The sequence below is a fragment of the Falco punctatus genome (assembly GCF_963210335.1).
Source record: "Falco punctatus genome assembly, chromosome: 5".
NCBI lineage: Eukaryota > Metazoa > Chordata > Aves > Falconiformes > Falconidae > Falco > Falco punctatus.
In genome coordinates, this window is record NC_137584.1 from 77,384,525 (window position 1) to 77,398,372 (window position 13,848).

General features: G+C 42.7%; 1 protein-coding gene across 7 annotated transcripts in view; it reads left to right on the forward strand.

The window, feature by feature from the left end:
- RUNX2 (RUNX family transcription factor 2) overlaps window positions 1-13,848 on the forward strand; it is a 250,418-nt gene that overhangs the window by 159,599 nt on the left and 76,971 nt on the right. For 2 of the 7 annotated variants that reach the window (XM_080388544.1, XM_080388543.1), the window contains exon 7: window positions 758-7,650. The exons of the other annotated variants lie outside the window; for them this stretch is intronic. In XM_080388544.1, coding sequence (XP_080244670.1) covers window positions 758-1,236 — 479 coding nt within the window. In that variant the 3' untranslated portion in view covers window positions 1,237-7,650. Of the gene's footprint in view, window positions 1-757; window positions 7,651-13,848 lie in introns of those variants that run through there. 7 annotated transcript variants of the gene reach the window in all.

A 13,848-nucleotide genomic window follows, 5' to 3' on the forward strand; every position in this document is an offset into this window, starting at 1 on the left:
AATTTTCCATCAATTGCAGTGAAAAGTAAGATCTGCATCTTTGCTATCGGCTCAGTGGCCTTCCCTATCCTTCGGATGCAACAAATAATATTTTTCGGCTATAGGAAGTAGCTGAGCAGATTCTCACCTAAATAAATTGATTTAAGGAAAGAAGTGGGTCTTAGTCACCCCCGGTGTAACTCCCCTGGTGTCAGTGGTGCAACTAACTTGGTGTTGCCAGCTCTGGTAGTTTTGTTACAAGTTGCACGGTAATTTCTGCTTTTCTTGAAACCCCAGCTCCCAAAGGTGTGTGCTGAGGTGGGAATCTCAGCTTCCAGGTGGGAATCTCAGCAACCAGACCTGAGTTTCTTGAGAGGCTAAGGCAAAAAACCCAGAGATACGTAACCCTCAAAGCTCAGAAACCAGAAGGCAAATCACCTCCAAATCCATCTTTTTCTTTTTGGCTCTTTTTCAGTCTCTTGATTTTTGAGATTATTTTTCAACACCCCCTGTTGTGACCCTCGACCACTTCAGGATGGCAATGCCGGTCCCTCCATTGGCATCGGTGGAGTTAGACCAGGGATGAGTTTGGCCCAGCACTTGTAGAAGACAGGTGTATGACTCTGTTCCTTGCAATGTATTATTTGATATGATCTGCTGTTCTCTTGGGGGCCAAAAGAAGTGGGTGTTCTTAGAAAAATAAAATTCTATCATCACTTGATACGAAAAATGGTATTTACAGAATTGTTTTCCCCCGTCTTTTGTTATAATTTTTTAGGTGCTTCAGAGCTGGGCCCATTTTCAGATCCCAGGCAGTTCACAAGCATTTCATCCCTCACTGAGAGCCGCTTCTCCAACCCACGAATGCACTATCCAGCCACCTTTACCTATACACCGCCAGTCACCTCAGGCATGTCACTGGGTATGTCCGCAACCACTCACTACCACACCTACCTACCACCACCCTACCCCGGCTCTTCCCAAAACCAAAGTGGACCTTTCCAGACCAGCAGCACTCCATATCTCTACTATGGCACTTCGTCAGGATCATACCAGTTCCCCATGGTGCCGGGAGGGGACCGCTCCCCCTCCAGGATGCTTCCTCCGTGCACCACCACATCCAACGGCAGCACGCTGTTAAACCCTAACTTGCCCAACCAGAGTGACGGGGTGGAGGCGGATGGCAGCCACAGCAGCTCCCCAACTGTCTTGAATTCTAGTGGCAGAATGGATGAGTCCGTTTGGAGGCCGTACTGAGATTTCTTCTGTAGCCGGCCCGACCTCCGCGAGCCAAAAAAAACCAAAAACAAACCCAAACCAAACAGTCAAGTAACTACGAAGTGCCTGGTTTTTCTGGTTGTTTTTTTTTTTTTTTTTTTTTTTTTTGGGTTTTTTTTTGTTTTTTTTTTTTTTTAATACATTTTACCAATATGTGCAACTGTGTAGATGGGATGATAATGGCCATAAATAACACAAGAGTTACCAACACACCACAACCTATGTTTCTGATTATGCGGATCAAAGAACATAATTATTTTTTTTCCATGGAACCATTTTGCTTTGTTTTATATTTAAAATGTACTTTTTACACACACTCACACACACACACACACACACAAATCACCCCCTAATTTTTTTTTTCCTTTTTTCCTTTTTTGTTTTTTGTTTGTTTTTTTTTTAATCTAGAGTGTTGTGATAACTAGTGAGTATATTGCCAATGAGGAGAGAATGGACTCCCCGGCTATCAGGATAAACATGGTGATGCAAGGCAAAGGCTGCATTCCCTTTTATTTTTAAAACAAAAAACCCCTGACCATGAACTCCAGATACAGTTGCAATCATACAACGTATGGGACCCTCTTCACACCCGTAGTGCAATTCAACTGGCTTGTATTGGTGCACATAAAAAGGAAAGCAAAGATCAAGTTGCTTCCATTTTGCCATGATACATTCAGATTAAAACAGCTGTCCCAAAAAACTCTGTCCGAGCCTTGCTGCAGATAATGGTTGGAATTTCTCTGTGTTCATTGCTTTTTTGGTTTGTTTTTGGGTACTTAAAGAGAACAAGTCTTCAAGTTAGGCTAGACAACCCTGGGGTTTCCTTTTTGCTTTTGTATCTGTTCATTTTGCCTTTGATTAGCCAAAAACCAAAAAATAGCAACCTTTAAAAACAAAAAACAAAATGTTATTACTTATGCAAAATATGAAAATGGCAATATATATTACTAGAGCCAAAATGTTATACATAGTATTTTTGTTTGGCTATGTTCTTTTTTATTTTTTTTTTAAATTATAAATGTGTAAAATTTGAGGTTGTTTGCTAACGTGAATCATCGTATAAGTTTAAAAGAATATTTATAATTATTTAATGACATTTGGACCCTTTAAATGTTTCTTAATGTAATGATATATTGACTTCGGTCTCTAAAAGTCTTTTGGGTTTTGTTTTGGTTTGTTTGGGGGTTTGTTTTTTTTTTTTACTTATTACATTTCTGCTATGGTGTAAACCTCAAACCTTTACCCAACTCTGAAAACCAGTTCCAGTGTGAACCAGTTTACAATGTGACTTAAAAATGACAAACCCAATCCAAATGCATCCACATCAAATGATTTTGGATGTAGGATCTTTTTATATAACTTATGAAGGAAATATTGTGTTTAAAATATTTTTATTAGCTGTCTGGTTGCCTTCAACACAGTCTTGCCTTTTAATCAGTAGTTGTGGAGACACTGGAAAAATGGTAGGAAGGATGAAACATTTTTCCACCCTTCCCCTAATTTCTTCTTCTCCCAGGACTTTTCTTAGAACTTCAAAATTTGAAAATATTCATATTTTAAAATGTTCTGTTTTGACAGCGTGATTTGAATTTCGACAAGGTTTTTTTTTTTCCAAAGAAAAAACAAAACCATTTCAAAGCCCGTCTTTTACCAATAATGAGCTGTTAAATATCTCAGAAATGGGATTAAGGGAGAATAGGTGAAACTTTTTCCCCTCCCCTTGCAATTTCAGCCCACTTGATGGAAGAAAAAGATTCAAAACTCGAGACAGAAACTGCCTGGTAGGGAATCCCCACCCATTAGCATTAAATGCTAGAGCTGTAAGGATGCTGTGTTGACTTTGAAGCTGATGTGGCTGTTGCCGTATTAGAGGGACAAGCACAAGGGCAACAGTATTCACCTCTGCAAATGCTGAAGGTAAAAGTCACCTTAAAAGCCACCCTGGGGCTCTCAGGCATGATACAGGGAGAGCAAATTGCACCCAAACCCCTTAACCAACCTGTCTGCCACCAAACTATCCAGCGGAGGGGCCCAAGTTTTGCCCAGCCCAGGGCTGCTATGGCAAACAGGGAGGCAACGTGGCATCGGATGGATGCAGTGGGAGCTGAACCGCCCTCCCCACACTATCCCTAAGCAGGTGATGCTAAGCCTGCTATAGCGAGATGTTCAGCACACGCTGATGGCGTTTGCCGGTGCTCCCTCCTTGCCCTGCCTTAGCCGTCGCCATCTGCAGCCTACTCGGGGGGGCTGTTGGCCACCATACCGCTCCTTGGCTGTACTTTGGCTACCTCCAAAGTATCGCAATAAATCATCGGTTGGGCATAGCCATACAGAGCCGGACAACACCATCACTGCTCGTTAATAGCGAAGCTGTTAAACGAGTTGACGTTAGCATGGTACATCCCTCTGATTTGCGTGATGACGCGCTCTTAAAAAAAATAATTAATAAAGTCTTTGCCTTTTAAAGGTTGTATACCAAGTATGCTTAAAGTATAAGTAAGACACTTTGTTTTTCTTCTAATACTTAGTTTTCCTTCAAAGATGGAAGCTGTAATTGATTCTATTTATTGTTGGTTTGTGGTAGCTTGAAGCATACCACTGTCCATTTATTTGTAACTGTAAAATACGTTTGTTAGTCTCAGCAGCACTTAAAAAGCCAGTGTCTGGTTACACATTTCAGTTTTGTTTTTTGTTTAGTAAGCAAGAGAAAAAGATGTACTGCCAGTGCAAGCTGTTTCCTATTTAATAAAAGGTACTATATTTGTACATTATTTGTTATTGCTGAGAAGGGCTTTTTAAGGTTTACTGTATGCATATTAAGTAATTTTTAGGGTGCTTTTGTGTTGAAATGTTGTTAAGAGTGGCTGCAGGCAGCAACCCAGGTTGGTTTTTTTTTGGGGGTGGGTTTTTTTTTTTCTTTTTTTCTTTTTTTTTAAGACTTTGTTGTAAAATTCAAGCACTTGGGTTTTGTTTCTGGATAAATCCAGCACAGACCAGACACGTTTTGCTCAGTACTGACAGGACTCTGTTTATGTCACCGCAGTTTTTCAGCTGGACCATTAGGGACAGACGTTGAAAACATTTTCTCCGCCTGGTCGAGGTGCACATGCCCAACCCGTACCCTCAGTTTCCTGGCCATACAGGCAGGCGTCTGGCCCTGCCTGCTTGAGATAGGAAGGAAAGGATTTTCTAAGTACCTATGGATGGAGGAGCACCAGCCCCTTGACTTTCAGTAGACTCCCATGCTCCTGAACCCTCCTGGTGCCTTTGGAAAATCTCTCCTGGTACATCAGGCTGGTCACAGAGGGAGGTGTCAAGGCTGAGGCAGAGATGCTCATCAAAGCTTTTGGAAAATGCTTTTGAGTTCACTTGGAAATACTCTTGAATCAGGATTTCAGACCAAAAAAAAAACCCCAACCAGCACTATGCAGTAAATCATATCAGATTATTTGACATTTTGCGAGGTGCTTAGCATCAGCAGAAAGGAGTTTTCTCAAAGGTACGGCAGCCCTTCCCTTCAGTGAGCGGCAAACTTTGGCACCAGTCATAGATTTAAAGGTTTAAAAATGGCCTTTTTTGATTTCCAGCTCTCTTACCCTACCACAGATTTACTTCCAGCACAACAGGCACAATGTCCCTTTTGCCAAATGGAGGGATTAAATCCTCCTCTCCCTCTTCCTAAGGGTAACCAGATCAGGGTCAGTGGGTCGGGATGGATGAGTAAAGCAATTTATTTAACCCACAGCATCATTCGTGTGGCATTTATTGTTTCTTTTAAAAGACCAGCTGCTGTGTCTTTCTTAGCATTGAACTTTTTTTGCCAGCAGTCCCCTGAGCAAAGATTTATCGGTTTCCACAGGTACCATCTTGAGTGGGGAAAATTTTGCACTTTCACACTTAGCAAAGCAAAGCTCAGCCCCATGCCGGGCTGCACGCGGCCACAAGCCATGAGCAAAAGCAATAATTAAAACCTGGATCAGCCATGAGCTCAAAGAAGCCCCATTCTCTGAACCCCTGAACTTCTTCTTGTTTTTAAATAGAATGCATTTCATTTTAACATTTTCTGAGAACTTTTTTAGATGTTTGTTTACTTCCATGTTTACAGATAACTCTTTGCTTTTTTTTTTTTTTAATGCAGTACTTTTAAGTATATCAGCCAAACCCATACTTTTACAGTAACTTTTGTTTTAGGTAATATGAGTGACATTCCAATTTTTTTTTGTTGTTGTTGTTAAATATGCTTTACCAGTCTTGAATTTCCGCTGGAACAAAATATTTGTAGCATTTTGTGTAAATACAAGCTTTAATTTTTTATTTTTTCAAGTGCTGTCACCTGAGATCTGCTTTTCATGCACATATTGTACAAACACACTCTGCTTTATGCCACAGACAATGATTGTGGATCAGTTTACTTCAACTTCAAAGGGACTATTTGTATTGTATGTTGCAACTGTAAATTGAATTGTTTTGGCATTTTCTCATGATTGTAATATTAATTTGAAGTTTTAATTTCATTTTCAATAAAATGGCTTTTTTTTGTTAATGTTCTTCTATGCTTCTGTTTCTTCCACTGTCTCCTCTTAGCACCAGGCAGGGTAAAGTACATGGTAGGGCACAGTACTAGCCCTTCTGTGGTGGCCCTCTCAATTTCTGCAGTGCTTAAGTTTGCAATTAAATATAGAAAGCAAGTTTCCAGGCCTATGGGTAGTAAAGGACACCTTCTAAATCTGATCTCCAATGTTGCTTCTTCTCCTGAGTCTGCAAACTAGCAAAACCTGTGTTTCTTAGAGGAGTGCAAACTGCTCCATTCATCTTACTAGCTTGTTAACTCTGAAACCTAACAACTGACATTAGCCGGGACGTTCTGATGCTGGGGGCAGAGCTTAAAGTACAGGAAAAGCTGGGATACATTTCCAAACTGGGGGCAGTGGTGAGAGATTAGGGTTTATGGTGCTTTTCCAGGGTGGGGGTTGCGCTATCCCCACCTCCTCCTGGTCAGATCTGAGGAATGCAGTTACAGATAATCTTGCGATTTGCATGGCCTGAGGCGAGAATCCTTTCCAAGCAGCAAAAGATATATGGATAGGGAGGCGACTGGGGGAGGAGGCTATTTTTCCTCCTGCCTAGTGTCAGGGATAGGAGGAGATGCAGCTAATAAAGTGAGGTTAAGTTCACCCAAGGCTGTCTGCAGGAGGAGAGGAGAGGACAGGAGTTGTTTGCAAGCTTGTGCCTGGTTTCATAGTAAGTTCATATCCTTTTTAGCTATTTCTTGAGTCTGCAAAAGTGCAATAGTAGCACAGAGGCATGAGGGTTTGATCATTTCAAGAAACCTTTAACTCTGATGTTTAAATGTCACTAATACTGATTTTGTGAGCTCTGTTGGCTTTTCATGGACCTACATATTTCTTGTGTGGTGGTTGAAGACTGAGATAATGTTTGGGGGTTTTCAAGGGTGCTTTCATTCCAGCCCATAATCTGAGTCCTAATTTTAGACAAGGTTTGTCCAAGAGTGAGGAACCAAGCAAACCAATCAATGCTTTGTGGTGTAATTGCTATAGAAATAATTTTGGTGGGACTTAGGCTACGAACATTAGTACTAAGACATTCCGCTGCCCTCTGGTACGCAGGTTAACCCATCTGAGTTAGTCAGAGCGCAGCAGGATGTTCACTATGTTCTTGCTTTCATGGTCACTTAATCCAGATGCTCATAAAAGGAAAGAAAGCATTTTTCACCATTTCATATGGTCAAGTGGCGGGACAGGGGCTTAGGGAGGTCATGCCACTCTGTTCTTGGAGGTTTACAGGACCTGACTGGGTAAAGCATGGAGCAACCTGGTCTGACCCCAGAGCTGTGGCTGCTCAAGCAGAAGGTTGGGCTGGACACCTCCCACGGTCCCCTCCAAATTACCCCAGAGCCCTGTGAGTCAGACTAGGAGCTATCTACTGCAGGTCGCTGTCTAAGCTAAAAACTGCTTGCGTGACTGCACGGATAGCATATATTCAGCTAAAACTAATCTGAATAAAGAGGTTTGACAGGATGATATTCTTACTTAGGCGGGTTATTGAGGAGTTACAGCGATCCATCTATCTTTTGTTGGTTTCTAGCACATTTCTCTGGGGATATCTACAGCAGACAAGGTCAGCACAAGAGTTGGAGGAGTCAAACCATCACTGATCCAGTGCAGGAAATCCCATCATAGATCATACTGGGGGTGTTACTTTTGAGTTTTTGATTCATTTACCCTTTTGCAGCTTGAGAAGGTGAGTCTCATTCTCTTGCCTTAGCCAGAAACCGACCACTCTTGAGACACAATGACCACCACTGGTCAGTGTGGAGGACTGCCTGATGTGGAGCCGTGGGGAGCAGTGGGGGGAGATCAAACTCAAAATACTTTTAGAAGATAAGATTTAAAGATGCTTCCTACAAGGGGTGGTGACCATTGCCTTCCCCACCTTTTGCTGCCAGTAAATAGCTTCTTGCTTTGGGGTTGTGAGGGTTGAACGTCCACTCTGGATTGCTGGAGTCAGGCCTTTTCTGGTCCCACGTAGTGTGCATGCGGCGGGCAGGATCTCGTGCTGCCTTTCCCTGTTAGCCTCTGTTTTAACTTTTTAATTTCCTGTGACTGTGAGCAACACCGGAGGGGCTCAGAGCAGCCACGTGTTGGCAGCCACAGGCCTAGATCAGCCTTTTTTTGTGCCTAAAATGAGCGCTGGGGGAGAGGTGGGGGAGAGAAGGAGCAGAGTCTGGCTTTATGGTTCAGCACCAAGTCCTGCACTGGCACCAAATAAAAAAAATCATCAAAGTGTTTACTGGGCAAAAGGAGGAAATAACCTCAGTTATATTTCCAAGGATTGACATGTACCGTCTAGTTACCTTCTGCGTGGTTGGGAGGAAATGAATTGGTATTTTGGGGTGAAATCCCTCCCCTGGGCCATCACTTGTGGATGGTAAATGCTCTGCATAAGTCACAGCAGTGCTCTGCAGCACCTGGGGGGGGTCACGCTAGAGCATGTATTTGGGTAGCAGAGGGTATGGCACGGTGTGGGTGACCAGCCTTGCAGCTGCTCAGGCACTCACCACATGGCTGAATGTTTGCAGAGAACAGCCCAAGAGCGTTATTCACGAGAAACACTTGTTGGACAGGTTAAAATTGCAAGCAAATCCTTAGAAATCCATAATCTTTAGGTAAGTGATGGGGATGACTGTGGCAGATAAAATACTGGAGGCAGCTTGAGCATTTCTACTCAGTGTCTTGAAGAAAAGTTTTAACGTGAGCTTAAAGCAAAAAATGAAATATGTAGCATTCAAAAGGGCTGTGTTTGGCCTTCTGTAATTATAAACTTTCTCCTGTAGATCTGCTGAAGCAAATATCTGTCTGGGATGTATGGAGCTGTTCCCATGGGGTCTCTTTGTGATACTTATATGGCCTGGGAGGGGGGGGACATCAGCATCTACGCCTCTGGGAATAGGAAGCTGCTGGCCCCAGTAACAGATAAGGCTGTGAGATACAAAGAGAACAAAGCCTAAGCTTCCAAAAACATCTGGTGATCTGATGCAATGCAAACAAAGTAACTTGGAACCTACAAGATGATTTAAAATTGAAGTTCGCAGGACTTCCCTGCTACTTTGATGCAGATTAATTGCATATATTACTTAGGGTAGGTGCAACCTGCATTTCTAATGCCATCTGTGTTATCTAAATAACAAATGGACTTGAATTTCCCTCCTGCAGCTCAGGTAAGAGAATAAAATGAAATTCCTATAGCTATATTTGTAAGAACTTGTAAAGATGAGACAAACTAGCTCTTGCTCTGTAGCTGGGAAATTTCAGCATCTTCTAATTTTGCATGATTCAGCATCATTCTCCAGGCAGCTTTGGCCTCCTCCTTTAATGCCTCAGTTTCCCTAAATGTAGAACAGGGAATTTACTATTTCCCTACTTTGTCAGGGTGTCCCATGGGCTCAGTGTTTAAGAGAGCTTTGAACTTGTTGTTGTTTAGCTCTTTTTACTACAAATCCGATGTTTGGTCTCACACCATTGGACAGTGTCCTTTGAAACAGCACATTTCTAAACCACATGTTTAGAAAAATTGACCCAGTTTCCAGACTGCTGATCTGGTCAAGAAACAATGCGGAGTTAAGGCCAAGTTGTGCTGTCTCAACAGATTTACTCGGGATTTGTGGCGGGGCAGGAAGAAAAGCAGAGATCGCCGCAATCCATGGAGGCAGCCCTTGGCCGCTCCCTCCCGGCAGCTCGCTCAGGATGAGCAGCTGGAGCTTGCAGGATGTCCCAACACTTACAGAAAAGCAAACAACTCATCTTAAAGTTGATGTGCCGCAGCAACTTGCCAGTGATTAATGCTCACCATGGGGCCAAGTTCAGATGGTCATTACGCCAGTACAGATCAGCTGAAGTCCCTCTATTAATAGTCCCGTGGTTTTGGATGCCCCAGCATTTTTCAACCTGTAAATGTGGGTGTTAGCAATGAAGCGTCACCAAAATGCTGGTTGGAAGGGGTCTCCATGGGTCTCCTGGTTCAAGGGAGGCTCAATACAGGACCACCACCACCACCAGATCTGCTCAGCATGGCTGTGTCCAGCAAGTCTTGAGATCTTTCAAGCGTGGAGAGCTGGGGCTTCAGCAGAGCATCTCATCCCCACACTTCTCCTAATGTCTACCCCCAACTTCCCAAAGTGCAATTGGTGACTTCCTCCAGCCTCTGGGTCTGGGTTTTTCCCGCCTCTGGGTTTGGGCAAACAAGGCACAGTAAGGGTTTAAAACCTTCTTGCACATCTGTAGGAGTCCAGTGCTTGGTGATCTGTCCATCCCTTCATTTCTATTCCTCCAGGCTGTAAGTTTAGAGTACTATTAAAAATAAAGTTGGAGCCTATACACTAAGGCAGCCCCTCACCCCTCAGCTTGTTTACTTTTTAATTTCCGCAGTTGGAAAAAGAAGTCCTTAGTAGCTAAAAATGATGCTGTTACATCCCAATGCTGTGAGATAGCTTCTCCCAGGAAAGCACAATTTTTATCCTTGCTCTGGAGCGTACGAGGCTGGTTGGCAAACGTCAGGAAATAGGAAGGAAAGGCCATGGCAGAAGTGAAAAAAAAACCCAAACCAAATAATCCAGACAGATCTCAGGAAACCTGGATGCAAAGGATCTTTGTCCTTTTATTACCAGTAGTGGTGTTCTCCTAACAGAGCAGGATGTTCTCATCTTTTAATAACAGCCAGCCCGGATGCTGAAGTCTCTTCTGCAAATACTGTACAAGTGAGAAGGAGAACAGCTGATTTCTGTTAAGATGAATACACCAGGAGAATAAGCCAAAAAAAAAAAAAAGTATGGGAAATCTCCAGAGGTCTTTTGGGTTTTTTTGTGTTTTGTTTTGGTTTTTGGTTGGTTTTTTTTTTTGCAATGCTGTTTGGCAGCTGGATCTCAAAGTCAGGACTGAAAATCCAGTCTGTGTTTCTGTCCCTTTGCTGATCAGTCACCACATGTTGAGCAGCAATTCCTGCACCACTTGGGGATTTGGAGCAGCATGGGCGGCAATTTCTCCCTGTTCTTTAAAGAGCTGCAAAATCCACCGCCTCTGGCTTTGTGGAGCTGTAGAAAGTACCAGGCAATGAGGAATTTGCTTGACTTGCTCCTTGCCATAGAAAATGGTTACATGCTGAGTCGGGGCCAGTGATTGAAAATGGCATCTTTGTTCCATCTTTTTTTGTACTTTCTCCTCTGCCTTGTTTTCTTTCCTTCGTCTATTTTATTTGTCTGGAAGAGATTAATTCAAACTACTAGATAGAGACAGGATTGTGGTTTTATAAGGCATTGTATTGGGTATTAAGAAAGATGCCTCTTACTCTACTCACGCTGCCCCTTCAATCATCTTTTCCTTATGTGCAGCACAGAAACTGCATTTCCCTCCAGGCAGGGATCTTTGAAATCACAGTAAAATCACACAGGTTTGTAATGTGCTTATAGGTACAGGATGGAAAGTGTTAGAGAAAAGTAGGGTACATGGTGACGTGATATTCTGTATTTCCGTAATGGGGTAATGTCCAAGAGAATAAAGAACTGACTGTGTAGCATGTTCACACATTTTTCTCATATGCTGAATGGCAGTCCTTGAAAACAGTTCCTAGAAACCAGAAAAAAACCCATTGTGAAACAACGGGGAGAACTTATTCAATATTTAGGATTGCTGGCTAATGACTACAAAGAGGTTTACAGAGAACTTGTGCAACTGTTTTCCTTGCCAGCCAGGGAAGATTTTGTACGTGCTGTTTCAGACCTCCATCTCTCTGCCTGACCAAGAGGATCCCCACATTTTCTATTTCCATAAGATTATGAAATTTTCATAAAATTATGAAGTCATAAATTAGGAACTGATTTTGATTGCTCCATTTAACAGGGCACAAGGAACTCTTTTTTTTTTTTCGTTTTTTTTTTTTTTTTTCCCCGCATTGCATTTATTTAGAAAAGATACTTTTAGGGGATGGTCATCTTAAGACTGGCATTTTTTTTATGGTGGACATCTGCTCTGGAGGAGCTACCCAGCTCCTCCACAACAGAAAATAGCAACAGATAACGTCCTGATGAACTGCAATGTTACCTGTTTGTCATCTCTGGGATTTACTGATCTAGCTGTTTGTGGCACAGAGGGACTGACCCTGTGCCCACTGTGCCAGAAGCACCTGTGGTGAAGGATGGAGAGACGATCCTCCACTCATGGCTGAGGGCATGACATACACACCTGCCTGTGTTGGACCTCACCATCTGGAGAAAAGAAAAAATAGAAAGAGTAATTTAGGTCATCTACAGCGTGACAACCTCAAAACAGGAAAGCACAAAGTGCTGGTACCTGAACAGACTGTGGTTCAGAGGGGCTGGCACCTCCCTGAGTCTGTTCAAGTCAAGTCAGTGGGGGCTTGCACCCATCTCGGTGGGGCTGAGGGGTGAAACCCTGATGAAGATGGGTAAATGAATGCATACCATACACAGAAGTCCTCTCAGAGGCACATGTCCACGCTCAGATCCTGGTTTTCCTCTGGAAGTAGTAGGGTCCTGAAGGCACCCCCTGTTCCCTCTTCCCCAGAAGGTGTTGCACATATAGAGCCAGCATTCTGATTTTGCATTTGGCTCTTTCTTTCTGTCAAAAAGCAAAGCTAAAATGACATCCAGTTTGCACTCTGAGGAAACGTAGGCTTGCTGACGTTGCTGCCAGATTTGATGTTGCTAACCTCCCTTTGGCATTGTAGTGACTGCAGTGTTAGAGGATTTTAATTATAAATACTTCCTGACCCAAGGGATTACATCACTTTCCTCGGCCTGTGACCCAAGCCCATCACTGGTACATGCAGGGCTTCTCCTATCCCTTTGTGTCCTTTCGGCCCCACAATGGTGTTGTGAACCAAAATGAGGGGAAATCGTAGCCACCTGGCTTGGTGCCCCTTGGTCCTCAAGACCCATGGAAATGTTCACCAGACATAGAAAATGCTAAGACTGAATTTGTAAAGGTCTCCTGCTAGAGGTGACCACAGACCTCAGGCCTTGCAAATGAAACATCAAAGTAATTTCTTCAGTGCTTCTTTGCCACAGCAACTAGAAATGAGACATTGAACCTCAAAGACGGAAGACATGCAGCTCAGAAACGCACCCACACCCACATACAACATCAGAAAGGGGGCAATCAATTTTTCAGTTGCTTCCCAGAAATAGAAGTAGTTCACTTTTGAAAAAGTTTTCTTAAGCTCACTCTCTTCTCAAACATCCAGAAGTGATCGGTACTTAATAAAAGTTGTGTAATGCTTTAGATAGGCATCAATGGAAATATTGAATATGCATATGAATTGGCCTCTGTATTTACCACCTTTTTAAGTCATGGGTGGCTTTTGAAATATTATCAGAAATGGGTAAAAATATATATGGGGCAGGGGAGCTGATCTTGCTACGAATCCTGCGGTAACTGGGTTATTTAAGAAAATTGATTGTTATTTAGTTACTTCGTTTAGCTTAAAATGCAGTTACTGTTTTTCTTCCAAGGCTTTTTGGCTGCTGTACAGCTGTTGTTAAGAAATCAGTATTTCTTAGTAAAATATGTACCCATTAATTAATATTTGTGACAAGGCAAATTTCAAAGAATTGAAAGGCTGTGACGCCATTTTTCTGGAAAAGTCTAATACCTTGCCAGTAAGCACATTTCTCCTTAACAGGTCAATATCAACCCCAATCAAAAAAGAAAAGTGGGATCGCAGTTTTGGGGATTTTTTTTCTGCCACAGATGTTATAATTGTTCACTCTACGTTGCCCTCTTCACGTTCACAATAAAGGCTTAAAAACATTATTAGCCAAAATACCCAAAGGAATTACTTGTTTCAGGTAATAAATGGTAGAACTGAGTCCTGCTGGTTTTCCTTTTGTAGCCAGTAAAAGCCATCTGAATGTTTTCTGCAATGATAACGGTGGGAAGCAAAGCCTGGAATGTCATTGCCTTCTAGCTTGGGACTTCTCACCTGCCAGGTTACACCTTGCAGCTCCCAGCGACCTCAGGGCTGGGGACAATGGCTAACTCATTCCCTAAAGCAGGAACT